Genomic DNA, 24,187 nt, shown 5'->3' on the forward strand with positions numbered 1-24,187 from the left:
GTGCAGACCTCACTACCGTCTGGAGAGCCTTACGGTTGTGGGCGGAGCAGTTGCCGTATCAGGCAGTAATACAGCCCGACAGGATGCTCTCGATTGTGCATCTGTAAAAGTTTGTGAGTGTTTTTGGTGACAAGCCAAATTTCTTCAGCCTTCTGAGGTTGAAGAGGAGCTGTTGCGCCTTCTTCACCACGCTGTCTGTATGGGTGGACCATTTCAGTTTGTCCGTGATTGGCTGACAGCCGTGGTATATCAGACCGTATACCACGGTTATGACAAACAATTCATTTTTACTCTTCTAATTACGTTGGTTTATAATAGCAATAAGGCACCTCGGGGGTTTGTGGTATATGGCTATTCACCTTGTGTCATGCTTACGAACAGCCCTTAGCCATGGCAGAGTGTATTTGCCATTTACCACACCCCCTTGGGCATTATTACTTAGGTATTATACAGACAGCAAAAACACTTCAGTGAATACTACGGTAATGTAAAAAACAAAAACACTACAGTGATTACTATAGTATACAGTGCCTTCGGAATGTATTTAAACCCCTTGACTTTTTCCACTTTTTGTTCGGGTTACAGCCTTCTTCTAAAATGTATTAAACTGTTTTTTCCCCCTCATAAATCTGCACACAATACCCCATAATGACAAAGTAGAAACAGGTTTTCAGAAATGTTTGCTAATTTGTTAAAAATGAAAAACGTAAATATGACATTTACATAAGTATTCAGACTCTTTACTCAGTACCTTGTCAAAGAACCCACTAATTGGGCAAATGTAGAATTTTGTTTGTTGTCTGAGTGAGGGAAATGCTGTAAATTAAGAGGACTCAATGTGTTTTGAAAGATGAGACGTTGAGGATTATTATAAATATCGCTTTAATGTCATACAAGCAGGCCAAACAATGTCATACTGCTTTGATGTCATAAGTTATATTAGTCCCACTGTCTCGCCAGTGTGACTTAGGACTTCTAACCCTGTTTAAACATTGTGTGTTTGAGCTACAGACTTCTGGGTTGTACAATTGGTCTGTGTGATTAACAGGGGCTGTGTCGGACGAAGAGGAGGAGTAGGGATTGGACCAAAGCGCAGCGTTGTTATATGACATAATGAAGTTTATTAAAGTCAAGACGAAACACGAAAACACTTCAACAAACTACAAAACAAATAAACGATGTAGACAGACCTGGACTTGAGAACTTACAAAATACGAAGAACGCACGAACAGGAACAGACTACATACACGAACGACAAAACAAAACAGTCCCGTGTGGTGCAACATACACAGACACGGAAGACAACCACCCACAACAAACAATGTGAAACAACCTACCTATATATGGTTCTCAATCAGAGGAAAACGTAAACCACCTGCCTCTGATTGAGAGCCATACAAGGTAAATTAACACTGACACTAAACATAGAACAAACAACACAGACTGCCCACCCAGCTCACGTCCTGACCCACTAAACACAACTATACAAAAGGAAAACAAGGTCAGGAACGTGACAGGCTGACCTAGATCGGTGTTTGTGAGACAATGGAGGATCCCAAAGAGGCCATGAGCTGGGTCTTTTTTACGAAAATGTCGTAGAGTCAGAATGGTTTGAACTACAAACTATTGAAAAGCTGAGACTCTAACGGACACGCACGTGTAACGTTTTTTGCTCAATGACGTTCACAAGCTACACTAGAGTCGTTAGAAGGTGAGTGGTTCTTCTGCATAGAAAATCACAGGAAATCCCAGGACATCGTGTCTATAATAGTTTACATAGTTGCTGTCACAAACTGCAAACAATTAACACTAGTTGGATATTAATTTTCCACTAAGCAACATTTTCTGTACTTACAGCATTCATATAAATTCCTTTTTTATCAGGTTTTTGCCTTGGCTGACAATTCTATTTTGACATTTGTCAATATAACTCATGAATGCAACTGTTTATGTCAAATTGTGTTGTTTTATACTTGTAACTCAGGTTGTCCTGAAAAGAAAATGGTGAAACACTTCAATGTGAGGCTAAATATAAGCACTGGATATACAGGTAAAAGAAAGAATGTATGAATGAAAAGCCAATTTTTGCTGGGGCCTCGGGTCTGATAGGGTTACAAGATGACGTTGCGTCATACCCTGGGTTGTTCTGAACCTATGTTTGTCTATTGTGACAAAAATTTGCCACAGAACACTCACCAAAATATATCATGCATTTGAATATACCCACTGGGCACAGACGTCAGTTCAAGGTCTATTTCATGTTGGTTCAACATAATTTAATTGAAATGACGTGGAAACAACTTTGATTCAACCAGTGTGTGCACAGTGGGTATGCGCACCAAAATGACAAACTGTTTCTCGGAATTGCCTTGTGAAAGCCTGACATTGTAAGATCATATTTTATAACTTAGGTAGTCATGTTGGTAATAGAACAAGCTTTCAAATGATGCCCACCTGACCCAGATTGCGATTTAAAATGGGCCGTTTTTGTTGCAACTTGCATCTATCCCAGATTTTCCAGTACTATTTGTATCATGTTACTGAATGTATCCAGAGTATTTTCAGATTTCATTAACAACAAATGTGACAAACAGTGTAATGTTTGGATTCAGTCTGGTGTCAGGTGAACTGTTGTGCCCTCAACTTTGGTGTAATAATTTTTCCATAATCTCCAAAATGTTCCCTTTAAATTTCTACGATGCTTATGCGTATACTTTTAATATTCTTCTTTAAGAAACATTTCAATTTAGCCCGATCCACATAGGCCAATTTCCATGAGTATAAAAGGTCAAGGATTTAAACATGACTTCACTCCTTCTGCAAACATGCCCTGTTCTTTGGCCTGTACCTCAGAGAAACATAGAGTTAAAACTTTCCTAAACACTACTTATTAAAAACTGCAATTACAACAACACCCTTAACAACAAGCTAAGCTGTGTTTTGGTATATTTATATTTGGTATATAAGCTGTGTTTTGGTATATTTCACTTGTGATTTCATGATTATAAATATTTGTAGTATTTTTTTTTAATGTGGCGCTCTGCAATTCAGCGGTTGTTTACGAAAATGATCCCGCTAAAGGGATCCGTGCGTCAAGAGGTTAACTAGATGAGATTATGTAACCAATTGTTTAAATACAATATGGCTAACATTTCTCTGATGTGCCCCTCATTTTATAGTACAACAACACTATCTCATTGGATAAAAGGGAGAGTTCTACGGAACTATCGTCTGGCAGAAATGAACGGGTTGAACTGCAAATTAACAGGATGTGGCACGCCCACACACAAACACAGAAGCACACACACAGAAACACACACATAGCAACACACACACAGCAACAAACATAATCATTATCATATTTCACACTAAGGGAGGCTTCCGATCACTTTTCCACAGTCAGTTCCTAAAATGGTGAACAGCACATTTGCATCTGGGTGAGAATCTATTCTGTGACACAATCATACAGTCTTGTGACATACCGAAATGAGAAATGGAAACTACAGTATTGGGGCAGCCGAGTGTGAATTGCCATGTCTCTACCTTGTCTCTGTGGTGACCCTTTGCTCTTGTCAGGTCAGGTGCTTAGTTTCACACGCCTCACAAGTACTCAACTGGCAGCTTCATTAAATAGTACCCGCAAAACACCAGTCTCAATGTCAACAGTGAAGAGGCGACTCCGGGATGCTGGCCTTCTAGGCAGAGTTGCAAAGGAAAACCCATATCTCAGACTGGCCAATAAAAAGAAAAGCTGAAGATGGGCAAAAGAACACAGACACTGGACAGAGGAACTCTGCCTAGAAGGCTAACATCCCGGAGTCGCCTCTTCACAGTTGACATTGAGACTGGTGTTTTGCAGGTACTATTTAATGAAGCTGCCAGTTGAGGACCTGTGAAGCGTCTGTTTCTCAAACTAGACACTCTAATGTACTTGTCCTCTTGCTCAGTTGTGCACCGGGGCCTCCCACTCCTCTTTCTATTCTGGTTAGGGCCAGTTTGCCCTGTTCTGTGAAGGAAGTACTACACAGCGTTGTACGAGATCTTCAGTTTCTTGGCAATTTCTCGCATGGAATAGCCTTCATTTCTCAGAACAAGAATAGACTGACGAGTTTCAGAAGAAAGTTCTTTGTTTCTGGCCATTTTGAGCCTGTAATCGAACCCACAAATGTTGATGTTCCAGATACTCAACTACTCTAAAGAAGGCCAGCTTAATTGCTTCTTTAATCAGGACAACAGTTTTCAGCTGTGCTAACATAATTGCAAAAGGGTTTTCTAATGATCAATTAGTCTTTTAAAATTATAATCTTTGATTAGCTAACACAACGTGCCATCGGAACACAGGAGTGATGGTTGCTGATAATGGGCCTATGTACGCCTATGTAGATATTCCATACAAAATCAGCCGTTTCCAGCTACAAGAGTCATTTACAACATTAACAATGTCTACACTCTATTTCTGATCAATTTGATGTTATTTTAATGGACAAAAAAACGTGTTTTTCTTTCAAAAACAAGGATATTTTCTAAGTGGCCCCAAACTTTTGAACGGAGGCTTTTTTTACATTTATATTTTCATCATTTAGCACACGCTCTTATACATTTTCTTCAATCAGCAAAGTCAGTGCTCAGAAAGAAGTCAAGTGCAAGAGTTATTTCACAGTGCGGTTGTGATTTCACCTCCAGAAAAGGGCCTTCAGAGTACTTGGGAATAGTACATATATTCACCTTCTGAGGAAGTTTGTAAAGATAGTCAGGATAAAATGTATAGAAATATTACATCAATATGTCTATAGACTGCAAACGCATGAACATCATGAACACGCACACACACTCACATTGGAAATCTCACCCCAGATATCCTATCCTATGGTGCTTGCTGATACATGATTACCATGGCGACAGAGACAAACATCAGTTGCGAAAGATGTGGTTCAAGCGAGCATTGTGTTTTGTCTTTTGTCTCCAGGGTGTTGGGCACTGGCAGAATAACAGACCAAGAGGATAAGTGTGTAGGGACAAGAGGGATGTCAAGAGCGAGGTCCGTAGGGCTGAGCCGCTCGCTTCAATGCCTGTCTTCATCTATCTCTGTCTGAACCTATCTCTCTCTCCCTCCATCTATCACTCTTCTCATGGGTTTGGCTATACACACCTTTGATCATCAATGGACATTGAGTTATTCAGTTTAAAGTTTGTTCTCCCTCCACATACTGTAACATCAATATTCTTAGAGTGTCAGGCCTTTTAGTCTACAGACTGCAAAAGCATTAACATCATGTGCACACAGGATATCTCACCCCAGATATTCTATCTCCATGGTACTTGTTGATATAGGATTACCATGGCGACAGGCACAAACATCAGTTGCGAAAGTGAGAATTGTGTTGTGTCTCCAGAGTGTTGGGCACTGGCAGAGCAACAGGCCATGACGATGGACCACGAAAGCAATGGGTCCCCCTAGTGCTAAGCCACCCGCTTCAATACCTGTCTACATCTATCTCTGTCCGAACCTGCCTCTCTCCATCTCTTTCTCTTCTCATGGGTTTGGCGCTACAATTCACCTACCGCCCTGACAGATCCACAGACGACGCAATCTCTATTGCACTGCACACTTCCCTCACCCACCTGGACAAAAGGAATACATATGTGAGAATGCTCTTCATCAACTACAGCTTGGCCTTCAATACCACAGTGCCCTCTAAGCTCACCATAAAGCTCACAGCCCTGGGACTGAACTGCTCCTTATGCAACTTGGTCCTGGACTTCCTGACGGGCCCCCTCCCAAGTGGTGAAGATAAGCAACATTAATTCCTCGACACTGATTCTCAACACAGGGGCACCACAAGGGTGCATCCTCAGTCCCCTCCTTTACTCCCAGTATACCCACGACTGTGTGGCCTCACACAGTTCCAACTCTATCATCAAGTTTGCTGATGACAGTAGTAGGCCTAAATGCCAGCAATGATGAGATGACCTACAGGGAGGAGGTAGGCAGTCTGATGGCATGGTGTCAGGTAAAAAAACGGAACTTCAGCAAAACAAAGGAGCTGATTGTGAACTTCAAGAGGAAGCAGGTCGAGCATTCCATCCTTATCAACTGGGCCGCTGTGGAGAAGGTCAAAAAGTTTCTTGGCTTGCACATCTCTGAGGAGCTGAAATTGTGAAATCACACGGACACCATGGTGAAGAAGGCATGACAGTGACTCTTCAAACTCAGGATGCTGAAGAAATGTGGTCTGTCCCCGAGAGCCCTCACAGTGTTCTACAGGAGCACCATCGACAGCATACTGTCGGGCTGCATCACACCCTGTTACGGCTACACCACCGCCGCGGACCGCAAGGCGCTAAAGAGGGTGGTACACTCAGCCGAACACACCATTGGGTGCACACTGCCTGCCTTCCAAGACACCTACAACACCCGTTGCCGCAGGAAGGCCAAGAAGATCATCAGTGCTAGCATAATTGCAAAAGGGTTTTCTAATCATAAATTAGCCTTTTAAAATGATAAACTTGGATTAGCTAACACAACGTGCCATTGGAACACAGGAATGATGGTTGCTGATAACTATGTAGATATTCCATAAGAAATGTGCAGTTTCCAGCTACAATAATCATTTCCAACATTAACAATGTCTCCACTGTATTTCTGATCAATTTGATGTTATTTTAATGTTCAAAAAAATGTGTTTTTCTTTCAAAAACAAGGAAATGTCTAAGTGACCCCAAACTTTTGAACGGTATTGTATATATATTTTATAGCAGGCTATCATGATAATTTTGTCTGACATGCCCAAAATACAGACCTGTTGATAAAATGTGACACTTCGCAGTGACCGGAGTTTGACAAGTGACTACAGTTTGCATTGAATTGTGGCTCATACTGTATCTACCCCAGAAGTGATCAAAATTCTTCACTCGTTCCCTCGAGCTAAATCGAGGGCCGAGGGGGCAACGTTTGTGAATTGGACCTCCACTTAAGATGACAATCAAACTGCATCCGGTTTCGACAGGGATTCCCTGGGGAAAGTGGCTAGCACGAGGGCTGAGGGGGTTGAAATAACTTGTTTGGATTGCAGCCTTGGCCACTTTAATAGTTGGTTTTGAAATGTAGGCCTGAATTTGTCACAGGTCAGGTTTTCTCCCTTGAGGGTACTACCTGAGGTTGTCACTGGAGAACACCCTTGGGTTACATCTAGTATCCAGGTGACCCTGATTGGGCTTATTGGGATCACCTGCTGGATGGCTATTTAGGATCCTCTGTGGACAGGGCCAGTTGCTCAGGTCTCATGTTTTGTTCAGTGTTCTCGTTTGCCCTTGCTTTGTTGTTTTGCTTTGAAGACCTTAAGTAAATATTCTGGATTTACCATTACCTCTGCCTGCTGTGGTTCTCTCACCTGGGTCCGAGTTCGTACTAGCACTAATGTCACAGAATTTGTCCATGAACTCAAGATAACACAGAAAAATAAAACATCAGCTGAATTGATGTTGTTAAATTACTGACAAATTACTATACCAGAGAAAAATCGTCTCAGTAACCAGGTTTCCATCCAACCTTTGTATGCAACCAAAGTACATGTAGAATATATATTTTTTTTACTACAGGCCTGATGGAAACCGTACATTTCTGGTAAACTTTACAAAATACGCTAGATAAGGTGGGATATTTTTGTGTCTGTAAAATTAATTATGTGAGAAATGGTGGTGGAAACACCTTTATAAACAAATGTTGATATAATAGCCTTCATATCGAAGTAAACTTATTTAAGTAAACTTATTATTAACGCGTTTATTTGTTTTGTGGTCCTCCCACTATGACTCGGGAAAGCATGCAGTTTATTAGGAGAAAGTATTGGTGAAAATGCATGGTGATGAGCTTGATGCTTATGTCACGTCTACTACCTCTCCCCCTCTCTGGCGCTAATTGTTGCCAGTTTACTCATTATTACGTACACCTGCCACCATCGTTACGTGCACCTGTGCCTCATGAGACTCACCTGGACTCCATCACCTTCCTGATTACCTCCCCTATATCTGTCACTCTTTGGTTCTTTTCCCAGGTGTTATTGATTCTATTCCTGTGTTATATGTCAGTACGCTACTTGTGGTTCTTGTTTTGTACCATGTTTAATTTATTATTAAATTCACTCCCTGTGCTTGCTTCCCGACTCCTAGTGTACCCGTTACAGAATAACGCCTCACCAAAGGGAAGCAACAGGGATTTATTTTTACTGGTGACGTCGGGTCCAAGGAAGGCTGCTGAAGCAACCGGGGATGCCTCAGCTAGCTCGTCAGGCTTCCATGCCTCAGCTGTTTCGATAGGTTCTCAAGCCTCGATTGGCTCGTCAGGCTTCCATTGGTTGAAGCTACTGGGGATGCCTCAGCTAGCTCGTCAGGCTTCCATGCCTCAGCTCACTAAACAGGTTCTCAAGCCTCGGTTGGCTCATCAGGCTCCCAGGCCTCAGCCGGCTCGTCAGGCTCCCAGGCCTCATCCGGCTCGTTAGGCTCTCAGGTCTCAGCCGGCTTGTCAGTCTCCCGCGCCTCATCTGGTTCGACAGGTTCCCCCGCCTCAGCTGGCTCGACAGGTTCCCCCGCCTCAGCTGGCTCGACAGGTTCCCCCGCCTCAGCTGGCTCGACAGGTTCCCCCGCCTCAGCTGGCTCGACAGGTTCCCCCGCCTCAGCTGGCTCGACAGGTTCCCGCGCCTCAGCTGGCTCGACAGGTTCCTGCGACCTTCAGCTGTGGCTTGATCCGTGTGTCAGGGAGGGGGTACTGTCATATCTACTCCCGCTCCCCCTCTCTGGCGCTCGTTGTCACCAGTTTACTTATTATTACGCACACCTGCCACCATCGTTACGTGCACCTGTGCCTCATGAGACTCACCTGGACTCCATCACCGTCCTGATTACCTCCCCTATATCTGTCACGCGTTGGTTCTTTTCCCAGGTGTTGTTGATTCTGTTCCTGTGTTATATGTCTGTACGCTACTCGTGTTTCTTGTTTTGTTCCTTGTTTCATTTATTATTAAATTCACTCCCTTTACTTGCTTCTCGACTCCTAGCTTTCCCATTACAGCTTAGCTGCCTTTTCACAAATGAAAATAATATTGCTCTTTTGTCCATAATAATCTCATCGTGTAGTTAGCCTACCCAAACTGTATCTGCGAGCTGTTGGCTAGAGCACCCGTGCCAATAACGGAGTGGGCAATTTCAAAATATATAACACGCAAAATATTTGTGACAAAATGATCAGAAGAGTTAAAAATGCGATGGAAACCAATATTACTTGTATGTTTTATTCGGTAAATGGGAATTTAACAGCAAAAGTTATTTTTATGGAAACATGCTGGCAAGATTTGCATTTAGTTTTTATTAGGATAAAAAAAATATTTGCCTGAAAATCTATCGTCAATTGGATGGAAACCTAGCTGTCTTCATTATTTTACAGCTGTCTGTTTTGATGTCTCAATGTCACACCCTGGCCTTAGTTATCTTTGTTTTCATTATTATTTTAGTTAGGTCAGGGTGTGACATGGTGAAGTATGTGTTTTTTGTATTGTCTAGGGTGTTGTTTGGTTTAGGGGGTTTAGTAGAATAGATGGTTTAATGTTCAGTGTAGGTGTCTAGGAAAGTCTATGGTTGCCTGAATTGGGTCTCAATTAGAGACAGCTGGTTATTGTTGTCTCTGATTGGGAGCCATATTTAAGGCAGCCATAGGCTTTAGCTGTTTGTGGGTCATTTTCTATGTCTAGTCTATGTTGAACGTAAGTAGTTTGTGTGTGCACTTGCGTTTGTAGCTTCACGGTCGTTTGTTGTTTTTGTTAGTTTGTATAAGTGTTTCGTGTTACGTCTTCGTATAATAAAAAAGAAGATGTATTCATATCATGCTGCGCCTTGGTCCAATCACTCATATCAAGACGATCGTGACACTCAATGATTTGACTTGTGTATCTGACAGTTCAGCCTGGTCTCATAGACTACACGCAACATAGTAAACGTATATGGGGTACACTCAAATTACACTTAACAAAAATATAAATGCAACATTTTCAAAATGTTTTACTGAGTTACAGGAAATCAGTCAATTGAAATAAATAAATTTGGCCCTAATCTATGGATTTCACATGACTGTGAATACGGATATGCATCTGTTAGTCAAAGATATGTAAAACAAGAAAAGAAGGGGTGTAGATCATGCAGTGCTGCCTCATGCAGCGCAACACATCTCCTTCGCATAGAGTTGATCAGGCTGTTGATTGTGGCCTGTGGAATGTTGTCCCACTCCTTTTCAATGACTGTGCGAAGTTGCTGGATATTGGCGGGAACTGAAACACGCTGTCATACACGTTGATCCAGAGCATCCCAAACATGCTCAATGAGGTCTCTGGTGAGTATGCAAGCCATGGAAGAACTGGGATGTTTTCAGCTTCCAGGAATTGTGTACAGATCCTTGCGACATGGGGCCGTGTAATATTATGTTGAAACATTAGGTGATGGCGGCGGATGAATGGCACGACAATGGTTCTCAGGATCTCCTCATGCTATCTCTGTACATTCAAATTGCCATTGATAAAATGCTATTGGTTCGCTGTCCGTTGCTTATAAGTGCCCATACCATAACCCCACCGCCACCATGGGGCACTCTTTTCACAACATTGACATCAGCAAACCGCTTGCCCACACGACGTCTGCCATCTGCCCGGTACAGTTGAAACCAGGATTCATCCGTGAAGAGCACACTTCTCCAGCGGCCATCGAAGGTGACCATTTTCCCAATGAAGTCGGTTACGTCGTCGAACTGCAGTCAGGTCAAGGCAAGGGCGACGAGTATGCAGTTGAGAATCCCTGAGACGGTTTCTGACAGCTTGTGCAAACCCACAGTTTTATCAGCTGTCTGGGTGGATGGTCTCAGACAATTCCGCAGGTGAAGAAGCCGGATGTAGAGGTCCTGGGCTAGCATGGTTACACATGGTCTGCGGTTGTGAGGCCGGTTGGAAGTACTGTCAAATTCTCCAAAACGACGTTTGGAGGCGGCTCATGGTAGGGAATTCCATTCTCTGGCAACAGCTCATTCCTGCAGTCAGGATGCCAATTGCACGCTTCCTTTAAAACATCTGTGGCATTGTGTTATGTGACAAAAATTCACATTTTAGAGTGGCCTTTTATTGTCCCCAGAACAAGGTGCACCTGTGTAATGATCATGCTGTTGAATCAGCTTCTTGATATGCCACACCTGTCAATTGGATGGATTATCTTGGCAAAGGAAAAATGCTCACTAACAGGGCTGTAAACAAAATTGTGCACAAAATTTGAGAGAAATAAGCTTCTTGTGCTAATGGAACATTTCTGGGATCTTTTATTTCAGCTCATCAAACATGGGACCAACATTTACATGTTGCGTTTATATTTTGTTCAGTAAATTATGATATCTTACATTTAGTATGGTTACATGAGACAGATGGCTAATTAAGGCAAAAAAATAAAAGTAGGGTGGTTGGTCGGAGTGGATAGGTGAGCGTATAATAGTTGGCTTAGATCTTCTACCTGTCCGACTGCAGTTTGCTTTGCCACCCACAGCACAGAGTTGTGGAGAGTCAATGCACTCACAGCAGTTCCCTTATCAACCCGGTACGTTAACAGATGATGTATCACATTTAGAAAGTAAACACATGTTTAGGGCATCAGTTTAGCTGCCTGGCCCAGCCCTTTGGTGTACACTAGAGTCCTAGCAGAGGCAGGAAGTTGAACAGGAAGTTACTTTACCATTAGTGACGGTTGGGCACAGAGACACATGCACACACTCACAACCACAAACCCCTCCCCAACCACACAAACATACCCACACACACCACAATGTCTCTAAACTTGAGAAAAACAACCCCTGGCATCACAGACCTGCCCAGAGTGGATCAAAGTGAACACAGCGTTTGGACGACTGAAAAGAGAGGGAACCCATGATTCAGAGGTGTTACCATTAGCATGCAGGGAGAGTGGCCATGTGCTGCTTTGTCACTCCAAGATCCTGCTATTCCAAGGCAGTGACTCTAGAAAAGCTGCTATTGTCAGTTAATGGAGTTGAAAGGGCCAGAGACCACAGAGGGTCTGGATATACAGAGGCTGCTAGCTAGGAGAAAAGGGAGCTTTTAGCGCATGCCAGAACCTCCAGGTGCTCTGACTGGAAGAGAAAGGCTCCTCTCTCTCCTATTGCTATACACAGTATATTACACCACACACTCTAGTAAACACTGTACACTGGCAACCACCACCACACACATTAGTCAATTTGCAGTTTGTGCTCTCCTAGCTGTCTTATCAGACTTGAAAGCCAAACAGCTCTTTCGCACCTGTCTGAATTTCTCTGATGCATCTCTCTCTCTCAAATATCAAATATGTCAGTACTGTATATATAAAAATTTTTAAGGACATACCAAATAAATGCAAAAATATTCCCATATATAGTAGGTACAGTTTAAACCATTCTCACACCTATCTTTTTAAATGGATCAGATTATTCAAACTCCTGATGGTAAAGTTTAAACACTGACTAATGCTCAGGCACTATTTAAAAGAAAGAAAAATATTTACAATAAAAAAGCTTATTCAGATTCAGAAGGGTTCTATGCAGTTCTTAGGATGACAAAGATTCTAGGTAGAACCCTTTGCCTTACAAAGAACCCTCGTCTTCCAAAAAGGGTTCTTTCAAAGAAAATGGTTCCTTCCGCAAAGAATCCTGTTGGAACCCTTTTTCTAAGAGTGTACATTTCTCACAAACTCTGGCAACATCAGTGTGACATTGATCTTGTGTACCATTTTCTTTCTGTTAATCTCTCTCTCAGTAGAAGACGGTGCTGTCAGCATGTATGTTGTGGCTAGCCCTCACTCTGCTGGTCACAAGATCCACAGAGCCAATAGACCAGTGGTACAGGAGAAACATGAGATCCCCTCACACAAAACTCACCAAAGCAAAGTCACCTGAAGGACTCTCTTTTTCTCTCCCTCTCCTCAACCTTTCTCCGACCCTCCCTTATTCCGCCTTTCTTCTTCTCTTACTTTTTTGAAGGCTTGGCATGAAGAGGTTCTGCTTCTCAAATCTCAGTGACCGTTCATTTTCACCATTATGTCTTTCAAAGACTTTCAGCTCCCACCTCTTACATCCAAATTGAGAAAACATTTGAGTTATTACATGATTACCGACTCGCAGTGAAAGCTCACAGAAATGCCATAGAAAAATACACTTAGCTACAGCCGCTGTATTGGTACCAATTACAAAATGTAGTCTGGTTGGAGATTTGGGGAGGTGGGGTTAGAGATGGCTGGGCTTGCCTCATGCATTAAGGATCTGTATACATTACAGAGAGAGGCCTTTGGAGAAGCTTTGCCTGGGCTACAAAGACTGCAGTGTATATGATCAGGGAAGAGAATGCAGGGCCGGGGGTACAGCCTTGCTACCGGCGAGCCTGAGACTCACAGAGAGGCTTTACAGCGTAATTAATTGGTTGAACAACGTTCTGGGAGATACAGTAGGGCTGAAATACAGTTCAAATGCAGATCAGCTTCTGACTGAGAGAAGGGGCCACCAAAAGCACTGGAGAGGGGGATGAGGCTGAAACTCAATGAAAAAGGAAGAGAAGCAATTGCTGAATTTAGTGATGGCCAGGCTGTGACACCTACGGGTGGTTGGTTGGTAGAGAAAGCTAGAGGAGGGTAGTACAAGGGTCAAGCACGTGTCCATGCAGATCAGATGGCAGGTGACAGTACTCCCAGCTTGCATGGGCACAAGCCCTCTTTGTGAGGCCCTAGTCCTGGTCCACAGGGGCCTCTCACCGACCCTCAACTTGAAATGTGACACCCACAGGTACGGGAGGGGTAGTTACGCCAGGGGAGCCAATACATGCACACAGACTGGGGGCCGGCTGGCCTCGATGGTGTGTGTGTGCGTGTGTGTCCAGCCTGGACGGACACAGCCTGATCTGGCCCTGTGCATTCCTTTAGCCAGGATCTGATCTTACAGGGCTTGTCTAACATGCTCTGAGGAGCGGAGTAAAGCTGGCCACTAGCCAAGTCACCCTGAGCAAACAACCGAGCGATGAGAACAGCCATCATAATATTTCTATAACATGGACATGCATGGATGTTGCATGAATGTTTTTTTGTGTGTGTTTGCGAGTGAGTGTGTCTAAAGCAGAACATTATTTTTAAAAAGTGGATCCAATAGGAGGCGTCATTAACCAGAATGGGTAGGAGAGCAAAACATTTTCTGAAGGTCACATTTCAAGGTACCTCCTATTGCCTTGGACATTTACAGAACCACATGTGGACTGGATCCACAGTAATGCGAGAGCCATTGTAAAAAGCTTCCATTAATAGGATCTTGGTTTACATGGATGTCTGGACGAAACACATGTCCATGAGTCCTGCTGTTAATGATGTGCTTTAGGAGGAAAGACTGCAGCACATTTAGGGTTCAAAGACAAGGCCAGGGTAGGACGAGCTGTAACCACCCCAGGACTGCATTCGCCAGACACCCAATTACTGTTAACACACACACACGCGCGTGCGCGCACACACACACACACGCACTTAGACACACGCACACACAGCTATCAGTTTCTTACAACACTGCATGCCCTAAGCTTAAACCATTGGGCAAACAAATATACAGTAGGAACACATGGGGGAAATGTGAGCACACACCCCTTTGTTTCTAAACCTTTAAACACATACAACACACACGTACAAACTACCTTATACCTCCTCTCTTGTTTGCCTTTAAACCGTTCATATTTATAGCTGTATAATGGCACAGAGCCAGAGAGGAGGCACAGTGATACCCCTCCCCTCCCCCCACCCTGCCAAGTCAAAGCGAGCGAGACTAAGCCAGACCTGTTTGATTCAGCACCAACTTCCCCTCCTCAAAAAGATGCCCCTTTGACATACATCCAATCAAGATCCCTCACTGAAAGCATGAAATTTATGGAATTTATGAATTTCTTCCTTTGAATTAGAAAATTAGCATTAAAGCACATCGACATATCCCTAAGCTGTGGTCAGACAATGAGTAGAGCTCTTTCGTACCCTCACATTGAATGAAGAGCAGATAGATGCTTTCTGAAGGCTACAGTGGCAATACAATACCAAGATAACTGTCTGAAAGCATGAGAAAAGAGCAGCTGCCCGGAATGGGCTCATCGTTTTCCCTAACACACTCTCCGGTAAGTGTGTGTCTGAGTGTGCGTGTGTGAGAGAGCACAAGCAACTGTCTCCTTTGTGTCTGTGCTGTCATGAGTCTCAGACTGCCAGACGTAAGCTAGTGTAGCCTAGCGCACATTGCTTTACCAGCGTCTACACATCCATTTGGCACTGCCCCAGCCTATCGTTCTCTCTCCTTACACACAAATAGACACACTATACATGCTCATCAACTGTCTAGCCATAAAATCCACCAACAAAGGAGAGTGTTTCCAGGCTGAAACCAGAGGAAAAAAGCCCCAGACAAAGAGGCATCCGCTGAGCAGAGAGAGATGCAGTGCCCTCACCTTGAGCCGGTTCCGACCTGGAGGAGGCCAGTAATCCAAAGGTGACCCCCAAGAGCAAAGTCCACATCCTGGGCTTAGCGTCTGGCGATGGCTGGGTGAGTGACTGGAGGAGGAGGAGGAGGTGTGTATGGTCTCTCCAGTGGTCCTGTCTTCTCTGTGCCAGGAGTGAGGGGTGGTGTGTGTGTGTGAGAGAGAGAGCGATAAAAAGAGAGAGAGGTTGTTGTGGGTGTCTGGTAGCTATTGGAGCTGAGACAGACTTTGGCCAACTTTTTTATATTCTGTGTGTGAGAGAGGGTTTCAGAGCTTAGTGACACACAGGCAGAAGGGGGAAGAGGGTGGTGCCGGTGTGTACACACCCTTCTGCTTCTCCCTCTCTTGCTTCCTCCCCCCCTCCTTCCCTACCTTGTGCAGCCTCTCTCTTTTTCTCTCTCACACTCTCTTTTCTCCTTCCTGTCACTGTTTGTTTTTTATTTTTTATTAGCTTGGAAGGTGCCCCTCTCTTGTGTTTTGCTGACTATCCCCTCTCCTTCACTCCCTCTTCTACCTTTCTTAAATTCTGTCTCTGACAGCAACAGTTTCTGAGTGCATCTGGTCTTTTGTTCACTCCTTGCTCTGCTTTCATTTAATCTCATTTTTCTCCAGTAAACCTCTCCCCCTCTTTCTCCCCCTTCTCTTCCCATTCTCAACAACTGCCATGATACAGTGACACTATGTCATCCGATGAAATAAAGCTAACTTTTATTCTTACCATGGGCTTTTTCTCAAGACCTTCCCTATCCTAGTCTCTTTTCCATTGTAACTAATAGGTCAAACGACTAGATGGATTTCGGCCATATTCATATTATAGATCAGTGGCCAATGAGAATTCAAGGTGAGCCTATATGAAACAGAACCATGAACTGACTGGACATACACTGCCTTCAGAAATGATTCATACCCTGTGACTTATTTCACATTTTGTTGTGTTACAGTCTCAATTCAAAATGGATGAAATAAAAAAAAATCTTGCCCATCTACACAATACCCCATAATGACAAAGTGAAAACATGTTTTTAGAAAAATGTTCAAATTTATTGAAAATGAAATACAGAAATATCTAATTTAAATAAGTATTCACACCGCTGAGTCAATACTTTGTAAAAACACCTTTGGCAGCGATTACATCTTTGAGTCGTCTTGGGTATGTCTGTATCAGCTTTGCACATCTGGATTTGTGGATTTTCTCCCATATTTTCTCAAGCTCTGTTAAGTTAGATGGGGAGCGACGGTGAACAGCAATCTTCCAGTCTTTGCACAGATTTTCAATTTGATTCAAGTCCGGGCTTTGCCTGGGCCACTCAAGGACTTTCACATTGTTGTCCTGAAGCCATTCTTTCATAGCTTTGGCTGTATGCTTGGAGTCATTGTTCTGTTGGTTGTTTGCACTCTGAAGCAGGTTGTCATCAAGGATTTGCCTGTATTTGGTTCCATTCATTGTTCCTTCTATCCTTACCAGTCTCCCAGGCCTTGCCACTGAAAAGCCTCCCCATAGCATGATCCTGCCAACACCATGCTTCAAGGTAGGGAGGGTGTTAGACGGGTGATGAGCTGTGCCTGGTTTTCTCCAGACATAGCGCTATGCATTCAAGCCAAAGAGTAAAATGTTTGTCTCACAGACCACAGAATATTTTTGCCTTATGCGCTCAGTCTTTCACATGCTTTTTTTTGCAAACTCCAAACGTGCTGTTACGTGCCTTTTTCTCAGGAGTGGGTTCCGTCTGGCCACTCTCCCAAAAGCTCAGATTGGTGAAGTGCTGTAGAAACTGTTGTCCTTCTGTCAGGTTCTCCCATCTCAGCCAATGAACTCTGTAGTTCTGTCAGAGTGATCATTGGGTTCTTGGTCATCTCCCTGACCAAGGTCCTTCTTGCTCGGTTTCTCAGTTTGGTTGGACGGCCAGCTCTAGGCAGAGTCTGGGTAGTTCCATATTTTAAAAATTTCCCAATGATGGAGACCACTGCGCTCTTGTAAACATTCAACACTCTAGAAATAGTTTTATAACCTTCACTATTCTATTTCGGAGATCTTCCTCATTGTATAGTTTCTGCTCTGACTTTCACTCTCAACTGTGGGGCCTTATATAGACAGGTGTGTTTCTTTCTAAATCAAGTTTCTCCTTTCTCTTCACTATTATTCTACAATGTACAATAGTAAAAAATAAAGAAAAACCGTTGAATGAGTCCAAACTTTTCACTGGTACTGTATATATGGAGACTGTTTAGTGCCAAAAAAAAGTTAAATACATTTAAACAATTCAAAACAATTCCTGATATTTCTTATATCTCGCTGTCACGATCCTCTTCCTGGAAATGACTGGACCAAAGCGCAGCGTGGTACGTGTTCATGATATTTTATTAAATCAGAACACTTGAACAAAAATAACAAAGAGAAAAACGAACAGTTCTGTAAGGTAACTAAACTATACAGAAAACAACTACCCACAAAACACAGGTGGGAAAAGGCTGCCTAAGTATGATTCCCAATCAGAGACAACGATAGACAGCTGCCTCTGATTGAGAACCACACCCGGCCAAACACAAAGAAATAGAAAACATAGAAATAAAGAACCTAGAATGCCCACCCTAGTCACACCCTGGCCTAACCAAAATAGAGAATAAAAGCCTCTCTATGGTCAGGGTGTGACACTCTCAGATATAGGACAGACACTTCAGAACAAGCTTCCTTCCGATTTTTTGAGAGACTATCTGTTGTTCCATGTAGTGAATCAGTTATTCAATGTGTTTGTATGGGCTAATAGCAGTAAGGCCACACATGTAATTTTCATCAAATACTTTTATTTGTTTGGATACTTCAAGGTGTCTTAAAATTCCAACTCAAATAGCAAAAGGATCCTTGGTATAACTTTCTTTAAACAATTCCATATAGCTGTTAGACTGTTATGGGAAAACTATATCCTCCTGATTCTTGCTTACAGGAAAAACTCAAACAGGAAGTACCACCAACACGCTCAAAACGGAGGTGGTCAGATGAAGTGGATGCTAAACTACAGGACTGCGTCCTAACACAGACTGTAAAATATTCCGGGATTAATCAGATAACATTCAGGAGTTTACCACAAGTCACCAGCTTTATTAATAAATGCATTGACAACTTCGTCTCCACAGTGACCATACAACATATCAACCAGAAAACATGGATTACAGGCAACATCCGCACTGAGATATAGGCTAGAGTTACCGCTTTCAAGGAGCGGGACATGAATCCAGACGCTTATAAGAAATCCCGCTACAACCTCTGATGAGCCATAAAACACGCCAATTGTCAATACAAGACCCTCAATACAGTTCTAAAGCTGCACCATTGAGAGTATATTGACTGGCTGCACCACCACTTGGCATGGCAACTGCTTGGCACCGGACAGCAAGTTGCTAGAAAGGGTAGTGTTTACGGCCCAGTACACCACTGGGGCCAAGCTCCCTGCCGTCAAGGATCTCTATACCAGGCAGTGTTAGAGGAAAGCCCTAAAAATGGTCAAAAACTTCAGCCATGCAAGTCACAGACTGTTCTCTCTGCTACCGCATGGAAAGCATTACCGATGCACAAAGTCTGGAACCAACAAGACCCTGAACAGCTTCTACCCCCAAGCCGTAAGACCACTAAATAGTTAATCAAATAGCTACCTGGATTATCTGCATTGACCGATGTCATGACTGTCCTGGGAGGATCTCAATGAATCAGCTTGGCAATTGCTGACAATAACCAGACAGCTCACACCCGGTCGTAAATTAAAGCAGGGGATAACTCTCTCTCTACCGTTTAGTATCAACCAAAGGAATAACTTTGTCTAGAGATACTTTTTCCCACCCAAACTCTAATGTCCAAAAAGTGATAATGGAACAATATTTCTAACACAGCAATGTGGGAAGTGGTCACTAATGTCATATTGTTTTTCATTTTGTGATGTTATTAAAAATTGTATGGACCAAATACTGTAACTTGGAAAGGATACCCCCTTTATCTGTCAAGTTTTCATCCAATATGTTGTGAATACAATATGAACAATTATGAACATATTTTTGCTATGATATGAATGTGATTTTAGGAGGGATAAGAAAATCTAACTCCTATAAACTGTGCATAAGTAAGTAGCCATGCCCAAAGTGAGGTCGGACAGCGTGTCAGACAGACAGAGACATCCCTTTTGGCCTGAGTGCATAAAAAGCCTTGGTAACGAAAATAACATTAGAACAGAAAGGCATGGAGCGGTAGCTTCATGTTGGAAATGGTTGAAATGTTGAACGTCAACACGAGGTGAAGAAATAAACTCACCTTCCTTTAGACCAGAAAGACGACGAGCTGCAGCTCAAGTCCATCGTGGTCCGAATCCTGAATACCAACACGAGGAGGAAGCGGTGAGAAGCTCACCTCAGACAATCACTGGTACAACTGATTAGCTGTCTTAAGTCAGATATCGAGAAAAGTGAATCTAAGTGAGACTATCCTACTACACTCATCACCAATGGGAACCGTCGACATGGCTGGTTATCTTCCAGAGTGAACAACAGTAGAGGACGGGAAAGGGGAGACCACTTTCAGACAATCAGGACCGAGATGACGAAGGCACATGTAAATACATTCATGATTTTGTATTTCAAACGGGCAGCGGTTTGTGTGCAAAGTATATGGTTAACGGGAGAATAGTTATAGAAAGTGTCCCTTTTTCTTTCTCTCTCTCTCTCTACCCCCTCCCATCTATGTTGTAACAAGCCGTCATATCTTGACAGTCCACTAGGAACCTTGTTTCATGTAGGTGTGTGTGGGTATTCTGTGTTATTATTTAGTTAGCTAGTAAATAAATGATTTTACCAATTTGTGTAGAACTGAATAACCCAAGAAGGAGATTTGCAAATCCAAAAAGGTTACGATCGTTTGACTGAGTATTTGATAAGAGGTAATGATTAATAAGATGACTGTTTATCGATGTTATATGTAAAGGATTTCTCTGTACTTTGTTCCGTTAATTTTTCCCTAGATCCTTACAAGTCTCTCAGTCTCTACCACTGAAAAATATCCCCACAGCATGATGCTATCACCACCATGCTTCACCTTAGGGATGGAGAAAGGTTTCCTCCAGACGTGATGCTTGGCATTCAATCCAAAGAGTTCAACCTTGGTTTCATCAGACCAGAGAATCTTGTTTCTCATGATCCGACAGTCCTTTAGCATTCTTTTGGAAAACTCCAAGCGGGCCGTCATGTTCCTTTTTTTGAGGAGTGGCTTCCATCTGGCCACTCTACCATAAAGGCCTGATTGGTAGAGTGCTGCAGAGATGGTTTTCCTTCTGGACGAATCTGGCATCTCCACAGAGGAAGTCTGGAGCTCTGTTAGAGTAACCATCGGGTTCTTGGTCACCTCACCTGGCCGGGAGGCCAGCTCTAGGAAGAGTCTTGGTGGATCCCAACTTCTTCCATTTAAGAATGATGGAGGCCACTGTGTTCTTGGGGACCTTCAATGCTGCATGACATTTTGGGTACCCTTCCCCAGTTCTGTGCCTCGACACAATCCTGTCTCTGAGCTCTACGGACAATTCCTTCAACCTCAAGGCTTGGTCAACTGTGGGACCTTGAATAGCCAAGTGTGTGCCTTTCTAAATCATGTCCAATCAATTGAATTTACCACAGGTGGGCTCCAATGAAGTTGTAGAAACATCTCAAGGTTGATCAATGGAAACAGGATGCACCTAAGCTCAATTTCGAGTCTCATAGAAGTGTCTGAATACTTATGTAAATAAAGTATTTATGTTTAAAACAAACAAAAAACAACCTGTTATTACTTTGTCATTGTGTTTAGACTGCTGAGGATTTTTTAAAATTTAATCCATTTTAGAATAAGGTGTAACAAAATGTGGAAAAAGTCATTCATAAACAACAGGCGTAGACTCACAGTGAAATGCTTATTCACATCGACTCGGTACTGGTACCTTGTGTGTATATAGCCAAGTTGTCACGACTCCTAACGAAGGTGGCTCCTCTTCCTGTTCGGGTGGCGCTCGGTGGTCGTTGTCACCGGCCTACTAGCTGCCACCGATCCCTTTTCCCTTTTCTGTTGGTTTTGTCTGATTTGTTTCACCTGTTTCTTGTTTAGATTTTGAGTTGGGCTATTTAAGCCGGTAGGCCCGCCTGCTCTTTGTGCGGGCTTGATTATTTTTCCCACTGTGTTGACGTGTGGTAGTGCGTGTTGTTTAGTTACCTGTTTTGGGCATTTGTTTGATTACGCCCAGTTTCGTGGAGAGTACTACTTTTCCCTGTGCGCAATAAAGCGCTATTCTGAACTTTCTGCCTCCTGCACCTGACTCTGCACCCACTACGCCTAGTGTGTTACACAAGTTATCGTTATTCATTGTTTATTTATTCCTCGTGTTATTCTTTTTTTGAATATATTTTTCTCTCTGCATTGTTGGGAAGGGCCCGTAAATAAGCATTTCACTGTGAGTCTACGCCTGTTGTTTACGAATCATGTGACAAATACCATTTGATTTGAACACACACACACTTTAAACCCCCTATTATCCTTTGAGACCCTTCTTTAAAAGTCACTGATGTCTCTTCTTCTAGCCATGGTAGCCAAAATAATGGTCAACTAGGCATTTTTATACATGACCCTAAACATGGAATGTTTTAATTGCTTAATTCACTTAGGAACCACACCAGTGTGGAAGAACCTGTTTAAAATATATTTAAAGTGTTTTGTATATTTTGGCAGCTACCTTTAGATGGCATCTATGTGAAGATTAGGCAAGCTGTTAATAATGTTATCAACCACACCGTTTCTATTTCCATGAGGGTGATATCATCACTATGACATTCATATTGAGCTTCTAACTTAAAATACACTGGTCCTTTCAGGTCTAAAGGAAAAAACTCAGACAAAATGTTTCTACATTTCCATGTACTTACAACAGGTCAACAATATGAATGCTGTATCATAGTTGTCTTGTTTTCTGCTCCTTTACCAAACATGCATAAAGAATGTTGTAATGGCCCACCGTGAAAACACAATGCTGGCAAGGAGTTAAGGCCAGCACAAAGGCACCCAATTGATTCTATTTGGCCCTTTCACTGGACAATCGATGTCGAATAATGTCGAATAAGATTTCAGAGCGGCCATTTTGGACAGTAATTTTCCAGATACTAATTTCAAGTAACCCATGGCACCTTACTTGCTTGGCTACCCAAACTCCTTGCTCTGGCCAAATGCTATGCCACACCCATGGACATTAGTTTCTTCTCTGCAGTAAGTCTCGATCTGAGTATGAGTCTCGAACTGAGTACCTTCCCGACAATTTCTGCAATGAAAATACGTTCTAGACCTTTTGATTGGTCCCAGAAACCGATGGGTTGAGCCAAAGCCAGAACACGTGGGTAAAGCAACATTTTGAAAATGTGTCATTGGCTTTGATACTCGGATTGGTTGGAGATGATCCAATCGCTGATGACTTTGTTTTGTACAACACCCCTCATTTTGACATTACCACGAACAACTTCAATGATTGCAGTCTCAGACTGAAGTATGTAGTGACAGTATAGAGCAGCGGAAGAATTCAGTTTGTGTTGTCAGGCAAGCACCTTTCAGGATAAACTAAACATGTGTATCTAAAGTAGTCTATGTAAAACACCTTGAATATGTGATTCTACATTAATATGATGTACTGTATATTGTATGCAACAAGCCAATATAATACACACATATTGTATCTGTATATAGCTATAAGTATATCTACAGTATATTATCTATATGAGGTAATAGCGAGAGCAAAGGTGAGACATAAAGCACTGTGTCCAGTTCATTAACCACAGGAGAGATATAGAGAGCATTGTTATAGTTTATCTTTATCACGCCTATGAAAGATGATGGTAAAGATAACCACTGCTGTATAAATCCCACCATCGGCGATGATCTATCATCTCGATGACAGCTCTAGAGATTTGGACTTGTGACTGTGACAGGTGACAGTGTGGGAGTGTTATGAATAGCAAGTTGCCATCTAGGTGTTTGCTGTGTAAAAAGCCACATTTATCTCACACTAACAGGAAAACAGTCAGGTTTGTGTAACACATAAAGCAATGATATTGCAATAAAACACTGTGGATATCAGCTCATGTCCTTTTGATTCATTTGTGTGTCCTATCCTATGTATTGTGACTGAAATAATCTGTATCCCAACAACACAGTAAGGCAAACATACAGTAAACTCCCCTAAAGTATTATGATGCATGGCATAGTCTCCACTCTTCTGTGGCTCTCCCTGAGCCATTCATTAAACAGCTGTTAGACCTGTTGCTAGTGCTGACACTGCTGCTAGCTCCTGAAACACAGCCAGCTGTAAATGAAGGAAACACCTAGTGTGGGGCTAAACAGCCACGTTCATCATCCCTCCCAACCCAGGAGTTTATTAGGAAATACCTAACGCTGTAAATAAACACAATGTGAGTTGAATTGCTGGAATTGGTAACAATGTAGAAAACACTGGGAACAATGAAGTTCCCACAGGTCACTGTCAGAGAACCTGTCCACTTCCTATTCCTCAACCTGCCTTAGCCCCGTCAATGGAACGCAGTAATGTACAGGGATTTATAACCATATATGAGATGAAGACAGCTGG

The 24,187-nt window shown here is 42.7% G+C and overlaps 1 protein-coding gene across 1 annotated transcript in view; it reads right to left on the bottom strand.

The window, feature by feature from the left end:
* LOC120053487 (CD44 antigen-like) overlaps positions 1–15,750 on the bottom strand; it is a 41,417-nt gene extending 25,667 nt beyond the window's left edge. Inside the window, exon 1 of the mRNA XM_039000613.1 lies at positions 15,528–15,750. Coding sequence (XP_038856541.1) covers positions 15,528–15,594 — 67 coding nt within the window. The 5' untranslated portion in view covers positions 15,595–15,750. The remainder of the gene's footprint in view (positions 1–15,527) is intronic.
* Positions 15,751–24,187: the final 8,437 nt, after the last annotated feature.

Source organism: Salvelinus namaycush, chromosome 9 (genome assembly GCF_016432855.1).
Source record: "Salvelinus namaycush isolate Seneca chromosome 9, SaNama_1.0, whole genome shotgun sequence".
Classification (NCBI taxonomy): Eukaryota; Metazoa; Chordata; class Actinopteri; order Salmoniformes; family Salmonidae; genus Salvelinus; species Salvelinus namaycush.